The 12166-nt window shown below is 36.6% G+C and overlaps 1 protein-coding gene across 1 annotated transcript in view; it reads right to left on the bottom strand.

Annotated features, from left to right (window-relative positions):
* The window catches only part of CSRNP3 (cysteine and serine rich nuclear protein 3), a 210885-nt gene that overhangs the window by 71879 nt on the left and 126840 nt on the right, over positions 1-12166 (bottom strand). Inside the window, exon 4 of the mRNA XM_030327183.1 lies at positions 11733-11903. Coding sequence (XP_030183043.1) covers positions 11733-11903 — 171 coding nt within the window. The remainder of the gene's footprint in view (positions 1-11732; positions 11904-12166) is intronic.

The following is a 12166-nucleotide window of genomic DNA, read 5'->3' as shown; positions in this document are numbered from 1 at the left end:
GACAGCTCAGAGCCTGGAGCCTGTTTCAGATTCTGTGTCTCCCTCTCTCTGTCCCTCCCCTGTTCACACTGTCTCTGTCTCAAAAATAAATAAATATTTTTTAAAATTTAAAATTTTGCCAATCTGATGATATGATACATGTGAAATGGTGTCTTTTTGCAATTTTAATTTCCCTACTTACTAACAGAGTTGAACATCTGTTCATATTTGTATCAGCCTTTTCTCTGTGTATTATCTGTTCACATTCTATAACTTTTTTATTACATTGGCTCTTTATTTTTGTAAGAGTTCTTTTTATATTCAAATACTATTTTCTTGTCAGTTAATTAATTGCAAATATTTTTTCTAGTATGCAGCTCATCTTTTCACTTTCTTGATGCTGTATTTGATCATATAAACAAGTTTAATGTACCCAAATGTATTTTCTTATGCTTTGTCTTTTTTGCATCATATCTGACATAAAGATATTTTCCTATATTTTTTCTTCAAGTTTTATAGTTCTGATTTGTTTGTTTTTTTTTTTTTACATTTACATACTTAGTTCACTGGGAATTAATTTTCATGTATGGTATGAGGTAGGGACCTAATTTTATCTTTTTAATGTGGCTGGCCAGTTGTTAAAAGGTCATTATTAGAACAGTCCCTCCTTTTCCAACTCAGTCTCCTCTGTCACATACCAAGTTGCCATTAAATATGAGTCTGTTTCTAAGCTCTCTTTTATTCCATGTGTCGTCTGTCTGAGCTAATTTTATGTGTTTTAACTATTTTAGCATTTGAAGTATTGAAATCTGTAATGGTAAGCATGCCTTCCCTTTTCCTTATTCTTTTTCAAAATTTTTTTAGCCCTGACCCTTCCACAGAAGTTTTAGGATAAGCTGAATAGTTTTAAAATGCATTATGTAAATTTTTAATTTTATAAAATACAGAATAATATATATATTTTTCAGCCTCATTTTCTGTCTTTCTTTCTCTTTTTGCTGCGTTATTTGAAAGTAACTCCAAGATATCTATTATTTTTCCTGTAAAACGTCCACATACATCTCTAAGAGATGAGGACTTTGGGCCTGCATATGTTGGATGAGTGATCAGGGACAGTTCCAGAAAAGCGCTGGCATTTAAGCTGAACCTGAAATCTAAAGAGTCAATCAATCATGCACAGACTGTTCCAGACATGATCTTAGGGCAAGAAAGGTTTGTTATGTTACACCTGACACTAATATTACACTGCATGTTAACTAACAGGAATTTAAATAAAAACTTAAAAAAAGAAAACTGAGTCAAGATCGATGTGGCTGAATTTTTGAGATGGAGGGAAGAAGGAGAGGGGAGGTCGGGGAGGAGGGCAAAGGCTCAATCATGGAGCTGTACAGGGTTTTGGAGGCCATAGTAATGAGTACATCTGAAAGCAACTTAAGGATTTAAGGAAAGTGGAGATCCAATATACTCCTGCACAGAGATAAGACTGAGGCTCCAACAAGAGAGGAGGCAGAAAACAGCTGGAGGGCTCCTGCAGGGGTCCAGGAGAGAGATGAAAGACAGATGTCCTTGGCTGGCAACACAAATGGAGGTAAGTGGACAGATTTGAGACACGTTTATAGAACACATGACTGTGCTAGGAAAAGCAAATAAGGAAACAAAACCAGAATTCTCAATACGTTGGAATAAAGAGCTACGCTTAATGGTACCATTTATTATTGCTAAACCTGAGGTCCTGATGCTGAATTTAAAGCAAACCAAACCAAACTAAATGAACTGTATTTATATAATGTTAGTGGTCTGACTTGGTAATCCCTTTTTTGCTTAGTTGATTCAAAGGATGGTGAAGGTGAAAGCAACTTGGATTCCCTCAAGTGTGCTGTACAGCTACTGCATAAATAGCTGCACAGCATCCAATTAAACAGCGATGTTTCTGCCTAGGAAAGCTATATATAAGCAAATGAAACCAGAAAGGTACATGCTGGGAATACAGAATTACAGTGGGGCCCTATTTAAAACACAGCTCGCCATTAGATGTATTTGGACATAATAACTGTTATATCAGAATCCTGATATATCACAATGATACCCATCAAAATCATAAATTACACAGTTAGCTTGTAAATCTGTCTGTATTTCCACTGATGTCCATGCCCTTATAAAGTCCTACAATAAATGCATTCTTTTTTGTTTGTATGGTTTAGTTGTACTAAAACAAGACAACGCTTTACAAAGCTAACTGTCATTTATCAAGTATGTAACAGTAATTGTACCTGCACCAGTATAAGTCCTAAGAAGAACACACGTTTCAGCTCTGTAAATCTCCAGAAAAGATAAGGTGTGTGTACAAATAACTACAATGTAAGACAGAATACAGTCAGTGTTGGAGACATGCTTTAGTGTTATTAGACTATGAGTTTCTTTTTTTTTTTCAACGTTTATTTATTTTTGGGACAGAGAGAGACGGAGCAAGAACGGGGGAGGGTCAGAGAGAGAGGGAGACACAGAATCGGAAACAGGCTCCAGGCTCTGAGCCATCAGCCCAGAGCCTGACGCGGGGCTCGAACTCCCGGACCGCGAGATCGTGACCTGGCTGAAGTCGGACACTTAACCGACTGTGCCACCCAGGCGCCCCTAGACTATGAGTTTCTACAGAAGCTGAATCATGTCTCATTTACTTTTATATTTCTGGCTCCTAGGACTAGTGCAATGAATAGCAAAGAGTACATGCTTAATAAGTGTCTATTCATTCATCCATTTATCTAAATATTTATTAAGTGCTTACTGGAAGTTAGGCGTACAGAGACCTGTTCCTGACTTTGATGAGCTTACACTCATTCCTTCCAAACTCATTTTGAGTGCCCCGCTTGAAGGGAGAAGGATATATATGGAGGCAGGGTCCTCAATGACAAGAAGGAGCTGCTGTGTATGAGGGAGAAGGTGGCGTGACTTCAGTCTGACACACTCAGTGCTGTGAAATGGGAGAGAAAACTGGGGGCACCGAGCAGGATGGTAGTAGGGCAATAATGAGCAGCTGAATCTGAAAACACAGTGTTTGTCATTTTCTTTAAAACTTCTTTAAAGTTTACATATTTGGGGGCACCTGGGTGGCTCAGTCAGTTAACCTTCCGGCTTCAGCTCAGTTCATGATCTTGAAGTTTCTGGGTTTGAACCCCGTGTTGGGTTCTGTGCTGACAGCTCAGAGCCTGGAGCCTGCTTCAGGTTCTGTGTCTACCTCTCTCTCTCTCTCTCTCTCTGCCTCTCCCCTGCTCTCACTCTGTCTCTCTCTCTCATAAATAAACACTTAAAAATTTTAAAAATAAATAAATAAATAAGTTTTCATGTATTTGAATAAAAAGGAAATATGGAGTGAAGAATATGGGAGGAAAATGGTTAAAAGTCCTGGCCTCCAAATTAAAAACAAAACAAAACAAAAAAAACAAAAAAACAAAAAAAAAACCCAAATAATGAAGTAAATGGTAAAGGGTAGAAAGATATGTAAAAACAAGAGGTGGGTGTTTTACTGGGGAAAACAAGAGGATGAGGTAAAAAAAAAAAGGAGTTGGGGAGGAAGGACATGGAAGGAAAAGGGGTTGTGGGCTGAGTGTGGAACACTGAAATTTGATTGGTGGTAGAGCTGTTCTAATTTGTAACAATATTCTGGATGAGGCTGTGGACATAAACAGCTGACTGAAATGGAGGTAAAGGACATAAATAGAATAGAAATAAAGACTTCAGAATAGAGGTGGTCAAGGAAATATGAGGCTAATGGTTCAGTGAGCCATCATATGCCTACTGACATCATGGTTTGGGGGGAAATACTGGGATGGAAAGAAGATAGAAAACCACTGCCAAAGTTTTGAATGTTGGTGAAATACCAAAAGACTTAGTAAAGAGCAGGGTAAAATGAGAGACGTGGTAAAGTTTTCACGGAGGAAGAAGTATTTGATGTGAACATTAAAGCAGGTATAGAACTTCATAGAGATTGGGAGGCAGAGAAGACATTTCAGCCTGAAGGATTGTCTAAATGCCAGAGGAGGCAGCAATGGTTAACTATCTCTGATTCATCACACTGGATCTCTCAGATCTCTCAGATGAAATGATCTGAAAACAACTCCATTGTATTGGAATTGGACTTTACAGTGCATTCCTATGAATATTTTCTAAATGGACCACTAACTCATATCTATCTTCCTACACTCCAAATTCTCCCAACTACTTAGCTTTCATATCCCCAACCAACTAAATACTACAGATTCAACTGCTCTATGTCTAGTGTTTGGATGGGGACACTGACCTCGTATAAGCACATCTGCAACTGGTTTCAGGTCTGATCTTCCAAGGGCATGCTAAAAGGTTCTTCTTCAACATAAGGGGATGCAGAGGGTCTGGAGATCTCTTATTTTAACAGTAGCTTTGCAGAGGTGTCTTGACCTATGCTGCTTATTTTTTCTTACTTGGTCTCAGCTCTAACTTAAGATGCTATTTTGATCCTTGTTCTTCGAATCATATTATCACAGAGTAGACAGGAGATTTTGAGGGTCATGTGACCCTACCTCCTGCTTAATCAAAGACTTCCCTTGTTACACCTGTGTTAGGTTTCTGCCTGAACACTCCTCTATTGTTTGAAAAATCAAAGATTCAGGGATAGATTGCTACATTTATCTATGGGATAGTAAGTTCTCAAAGTAAACCACAGTGCTGGATAGACATGATCTGCTCCTGTATCGTGAGTTGTATTTACTACTTGTAGTCTATTATTTTGTCATGTCTGAAAGCACTTAACTCAGAGCCTGTAACATAAGATATACTCTATTTGTTGAAACTGAAACTAAATTTTCAATGCATTTTAACTGCTAGGTTAAGAGAATAGGTTACTTCTAGTACAAAGTTTCATGTCAAAATCTGTTTTCTGTGGATTCTTCATCTCAAACCTCTTTAAGAAATGTGCAGTCAGTGGGAGGAAAGAGACACTGGAGAAACAGGCTGACTTGGGTGCACATGGTAGCATATGTATGTCCTGTGTATTCAGAGAGAAAAGGGAGACAAGTAAGAAAAGAAAGAGGGAGGGAGGGAAACAGATTATAATCCCAGTCCTTGGGTAAATTAGGAATACATCTCTGAATGGTGATTTCTACTTTTAGAATATAGTTACAATAATAGCTTCTAATCAGACAACAATTCTTGGATAGAAATGAACTCAAGAATGTGAAAGTGTTTTTTAAATGAGAAAATCGCAACCCTATGTAAAACGTCTACTACCTGCTTTCATATGTAGCTTAGAAGATCTATCCTTTTACCTCTTGATATTTTCACTTCCTAAATACTGTACATGTATTTGTAGAAACACTGTTTCGGGAAAAATAATGTGTTCCTTTCGGGAGGATGTTTCATCACATAGCTTCTCATTACTCGTGTGAAGTGCCAAGAACCTTGAAAGGGCAGGAAAAAAATCATTCCTCCCTAGCTTCTCTGCAGCTTTCCTTTCGACAGTGCTCAAGTACAGGCTGATTGGCTATGGAGCCACAGGGATTTGATGAAACAAAGCGTTCCACAGCAATACAGAATCCAGATGCTTCTATCTCAAGGGAAGTACACGATGTGACCTTGGTTGATCGCTGGTAAGCATGCTAGTTGCCTAGCAAAACTCAGAAGTCCATGAAAAGAGGCCTAATTTCCTTATTGATTTATACTTCGAAGCTTTTATTGTTATAATGTGATGTGCTACAAATTGAATATCTAAGAAAGCTTAGAATAGCATGGAATTTTTTACTACTATAGCTGCTGACACATACCAATCTTATCAATGCCTGTATTTGTAATGATAACAAAATGTTGTTACACAATATGTTAATCCCTGCAAAGTACTGAGTACATGGGATATTTTTAATTTGAAAGATGAGCTCATGATGGTGAGATTTAAATAACCACATTACAAAAAATCTCAATGTGAAACTAAATTTGGTTTCCTAATGCCACACAAATTTGATAGTCATCAAAAATCATTCTTTACTCTAAGACAGGTTTTTTTCTGAAAGTAGAGACATATATTAAAGAAACAGGATTCACCACTAATAATATTCCTAAAAGTTTAGATCCACAGATTTACATGCAGATAAGACCACTGCTGATAAGTACATATTTTAATCTAGATGAAAAAAGAAATAAAACATATTTTAAAAATTTGCATATCAATTTTAGGACTAGTGAATAATCTGAAATACATTTCTAGAAACAAGAAACCCTTTTAACTACCCCTTTCACATTAGTTAATATGCCCAGGTCTTTCATACAGTAAATATTCTAGGCAGAATTTTTATCTCTTGATTCTTTGCTTTTCCTCCTATTCTTCTCCCTCTCCATAATAAAAATATGGTAAACTAAGCAGACTACTAAATGACAAGGGCATTTTTTAATTAAATCAATTAAATTTCTAAAAATTGTGAACAATCTCTGCCAGGTTTCATTTAATACAGTTAAATCAGCAATTTAGTAAACGAACACATTGCCAGCCACCACTGATAATAAACAATGAGCTGATAATAAACATTTTGATAAGTTTTTGGGCATCATAAAATATGTCTATTTTCTTCAATAGAAAAATCACTTCGATTACACATAACTTATTAAAGCCTTTACAAGTTAGCGAAGAAACTGGATGATTTAGCAGATCACGCCATTTCAATCAATCTGCTGTCCACATACATAAACACAATTTGAATGACAGTCATCATTTTAGGTTAAGTTTAAGATTTATTTGTTGAGGGAGACATAAAATATCAACAGAAATGAAAATTAATAAATACGAAAATTCATTCATCTTTTTAATACCTCAAAAAATCAAATCATTTTCAGTGTTAAGGTGCCATACCATTTCTTGCCTTTATGACAATAGAAGTAAAATTTTGTGTTCTGGTTTCTTTCTTTCTCTCTTTCTTTCTTGAGAGAGGGTTCAAGTGAGCTAGGGGCAGAGAGAGAGAGAGAGAGGGAGGGAGAGAGAGAGAGAGAGAATCCCACGAGAGGCAGAGAGAGACAGAGAGAAGTGGGGCTCACCCGAAGCAAGGCTCGAGCTCACCCGATGCGGGGCTTACTCACGAACTGTGAGATCATGACCTGAGCTGAAGTCAGATGCTTAACAGACTGAGCCACTCAGGCACCCATGTTTTTCTTAATTTTATCTCATGAGCATTTTATATACTGTCAGAAGATCTTCACAACTATTATGAAAATAATTGTGTAAGTCACCATAATTTAATGGATCATTTCCCTGCTCTTAGACATGTTACTTTTCTCTTCCCTACCTCCTACTCCCATTTTTCGATACTACCACTAACCACCAACATTTTCATTGATGTAGTTTTCCCCTCATTTTTGATGTTTCTCCCTTCAGGTAAATTATCTGAAGTACAGACTCATAGATATGAATATTATTATGGCTCTTATATTTCCCAAGTGCTTTCTAAATTTCACTACCATCAAGATAAAAAGCTTCTGCACAGCAAAGGAAACAATCAACAAAACTAAAAGGCAACCAACGGAATGGGAAAAGATATTTGCAAATGATATATCGGACAAAGGGCTGGTATCCAAAATCTATAAAGAGCTCACCAAACTCCACACCCAAAAAACAAATAATCCAGGGAAGAAAATGGGCAGAAAATATGAATAGACACTTCTCTAAAGCAGACAACCAGATGGCCAACAGGCACATGAAAAGATGCTCAACATCGCTCCTCATCAAGGAAATACAAATCAAAACCACACTCAGATATCACCTCACACCAGTCAGAGAGGCCAAAATGAACAAATCAGGAGACTATAGATGCTGGAGAGGATGTGGAGAAACGGGAACCCTCTTGCACTGTTGGTGGGAATGCAAACTGGTGCAGCCACTCTGGAAAGCAGTGTGGAGGTTCCTCAAAAAATTAAAAATAGATCTACCCTATGACCCAGGAATAGCACTGCTAGGAATTTACCCAAGGGATACAGGAGCACAGATGCATAGGGGCACTTGTATCCCAATGTTTATAGCAGCACTCTCAACAATAGCCAAATTATGGAAAGAGCCTAAATGTCCATCAACTGATGAATGGATAAAGAAATTGTGGTTTATATACACAATGGACTACTCCTTGGCAATGAGAAAGAATGAAATATGGCCCTTTGTAGCAACGTGGATGGAACTGGAGAGTGTGATGCTAAGTGAAATAAGCCATACAGAGAAAGACAGATACCATATGTTTTCACTCTTGTGTGGATCCTGAGAAACTTAACAGAGACCCATCGGGGAGGGGAAGGGAAAAAAAAACCCAAAAAACAAAGAGGTTAGAGTGGGAGAGAGCCAAAGCATAAGAGACTCTTAAAAACTTAGAACAAACTGAGGGTTGATGGGGGGTGGGAGGGAGGGAAGGGGAGGTGATGGGTATTGAAGAGGGCATCTTTTGGGATGAGCACTGGGTATTGTATGGAAACCAATTTGACAATAAATTTCATATATTAAAATAAATAAATAAATAAATAAATAAATAAATAAATAAATAAATAAATTTCACTACCATCAGTAGCAATGTATGTACCTATGATTTATACAGTGACTTTCACCAGCACTTAGGTATCAGCAGTTTTTACTGGAGAGGAGTGCTAATCTCATGGAGATAAAATTTCTGTGATTTCATACTAACAGAATCTCATTAGTATTATTTTAATCTGCATTATTATTACTATTGTAACATGCTTTAAAATTTTGCTAATCATATTTCCTATTGTGTGGATTGCCTCTGGAGGTTATCTAAAAGATTCATATGTGTTTTTTAATTAAATATAATAAATAATATATTTAATATCAGTATTTTGCAATGTGACTTTTTTTGTTACTTCAAAACTCGGGTAATGATCCCATGTCTGACAAATAAACAATATCCCCAAAATTTGATTTTTTTTTTATCTATTTAATCCACCTGGAATGTATTTTGGCATGTGTTGTGAGATGTGTATCTAAATTACTTCTATTTCAAACTCTAACACCATCACCATTTATTACATACTTCTTCCCTTTCCCATTGCTCTATAAGGCTCTATTCTTTTTTTTTTTTTTAATGTTTTTACTTATTTTGAGAGAGACAGAGCATATACTTTTGAGATGTGGGGGGAGGGAGAGAGAGAGAGGGAGAGGGAGAATCCCAAGCAGGCTCTGTGTTGTCTGCATAGAACCTGACGTGGGTCTCAATCTCACAGTGAGAGATCATGACCTGAGCCCAAATCAAGAGTTGGACACTCAGTTGACTGAGTCACCCAGGCACCCCTGTAAAACTGTATTCTTACACATTAAACTCTTATATATAACATGCTGAGACTTTCTATACTTTCCTAGATCTAGCACAGTAACAAAAAAGTTAAATTAATAATTTTCTACTATGATTTGATATCTGGAATGGCTTTTCAACATTTATACTGTCTTTTTAAAAATATACCTTTATTCTCATTAGCTTATTTTCCCAAATAGATTTTTTATCATTCTATCACCTTCTAAGAAAATCCAATTGAGGCTTTTGAGACTATACTAATATTTATAAATTAATATGGAAAGCTTTAATAACTTTATTTATCTTTATATCTGGAAACATAACCTACCTCTTTACTAATTCAAAATAAACAACATTTATTTTTTATTCTTTATTTTATAGAAAGAGAGTGCATGCAAGCAGGGGAGCAGGGCAAAGGGAAAAAGAGAGAGAGAGAATCTCAAGCAGTCTTCATGCTCAGCGTGGAGCTTGACTTAGGGTTCGATCCCACAACCCTGGGATCATGACCTGAGCCAATGTCCCGATGTCAAGAGTCAGATGCTCAAACAACTGAGCCACCCAAGCGCCCCACAATAAACAATATTTTAAAGATATGTCCAATACTATATAATTAAAGGGCAGTATGAGATAATGGAAAAAATGAAGACTATGGAGTGAGCTACACACATACACACATATATATCTAGGCTCAACTCCTGTGTGACCTTGGGCAAGATGTTTAGCCTCTCTGAGCCTTACATATTTCCTCTATAAACTGAAGGTAGTGGTACTTCTAGAATGGATGGAAAGAGTAGGGATAATGTATATCCCTACATTGGAGCTGTATAGCTCCAAAGCTATTAAAGCATTTATATACCCAATAAATATTAGCTGTGATCATAATTTTCAATATAAAATGTGCTTAGTAATAAGATTTTACAAAGTTCTTTCATGTGTATTATCTCACTTGTTCTGTTGATCTTCACAAAACTCTACTGGATGATGATAATGATGCTATTACCACTGTTAATACTAAGACCTAATACGTACACATGTATCTTCTTTTAAACCAAAAACACAAGCTCATTTCATATCATCATGACATATATAAATGTATTTGTAGATTATTTATATTACACAATTACCTTGTCCCTGAATACTTTATGATTTTTTTGTTGTGATAATTATAATTGCCCTTTCTTTATATTTTCTATTAGTTTTGCTTGTTTAAAGGAATGCTTTTGATTTTAGTTTGTTTCATGCTCAACAGTTTTATTGAGATCTTTATTCCCTTTAAAATTATTGTTTATTCTTTTGGTTTTCTGGGTTTTCACATTTCCAAATTATATTCCATGTTATAGGATTGCATATTAATAAAATCAGCCACTTAACTGAAAAATGGAAAAACTAAGACTAGTTATCTCTCATGGTATCATGATATAGTAAAATCTTCCTGTTGGAAAATAAGTTTAAGAAGATCATTTAGGTATTACTAGCCAGTTTCTTTTAGCTTGCAGATTGTATTAAGAATTTTCTGGGGGCTCTGAGCCTGAGTGTCTCTGTCGGTTAAGTGTCTAACTTCGGCTCAGGTCGTGATCTCATAGCTCGTGAGTTTAAGCCCCGCATGGGGCTCTGTGCTGACAGCTCAGAACCTGAAGCCTGCTTTGGCTAACACACAGTGTGACAGAAAGAGGAATCAATGAGAAGGCATACATCTCTATTTTTTCTTTGTGGGCTTTAAATATTATTCTTGGGGATAAAGAATAAAGGAATGAGTAGAAAGAAGTATAAACCGCATGCACTTACACACTTGGGAGAGTTTTGTACCCTTCTTGTCTCTTATTGCAGGGTGGCATGTTCTTTCTCATTATAACTTAGACTTCCCACTCCCAAATACATCTATTTTTTCCCGCCCCAGAATATCATTTCAGCTTTGGGAGGATAAATTTCTGTGTCTGGACTTGTCTTTCCCCAAATATTCTCAGTAGGGTGCTCCCTTTTAAAATTAATAATAATGAAATACAATTTTGCGGGCGCCTGGGTGGCTCTGTTAGGCGGCTGTCCTCGGCTCAGGTCACGATCTCAGGGTTCGTGGGTTTGAGTCCCACATTGGGCTCTGCGCTGTCAGCGCAGATCCTCTGCCTCCCTCTCTCTCTGCCCCACTCCTGCTCTCTCCCTCTCTCATTCTCTCTCAAAAATAAACAAACATTTAAAAAATTGAAAAAAATACCATTTTTTCATTGAATCAGTTGGTTAACACTATCAAAATAATCCACTCCCAAAAGCAATGCAAATAAAAGAATCTACTGATACCTCAAAAATGCTTCTTTTTATACTCAATCATGTTTTGCTTTTAAATCAATTACAAGGTCAAAACAAAACTAGTAATAAAGGTTCAAAACAATGACCAAGATGATACAATTATTTTCACTGCAGAGCCAGACAATTAGCTTCAGGTATGGTTTCCGTACTCACGGGGAAAATGATTAGAAGTGGATGGATTGACACTGTCCCCACTGTCAGCACTCTCGCTGCTGGAAACTTCATCATCTGATTCCCGCACAGAGGAGCAGGGTGAAGAGCCGTCAACTTCTTCAAACTTCCTCTTTAAAATTCCACTCATAGCTGCAGCGCTGTCACATGTACCTGTAACAGGAACGGGAGCAATGAAGCATTGAAATATTTGACCGCTAGATGTGTAGCCAAGGTCTCCAGAGTCATTTTTATGTGTTTTTTTTTTTTTTTTATACATGAGCTGAGTCTTTCCTTGAAAGGATCACTAAGCAGTTATTTTTAAATATTTTCAAATTAACAAAAATTAAAATTAACAAAATTGAATTAACAAATTCAAATTAACAAAAATTAAAATTAAAATTAAATACGAGCAATTGACCATTTGGTTACCAACA

Source organism: Lynx canadensis, chromosome C1, assembly GCF_007474595.2.
Source record: "Lynx canadensis isolate LIC74 chromosome C1, mLynCan4.pri.v2, whole genome shotgun sequence".
NCBI classification, from domain to species: Eukaryota; Metazoa; Chordata; class Mammalia; order Carnivora; family Felidae; genus Lynx; species Lynx canadensis.
This window is presented reverse-complemented; position numbering and strand designations above follow the sequence as displayed.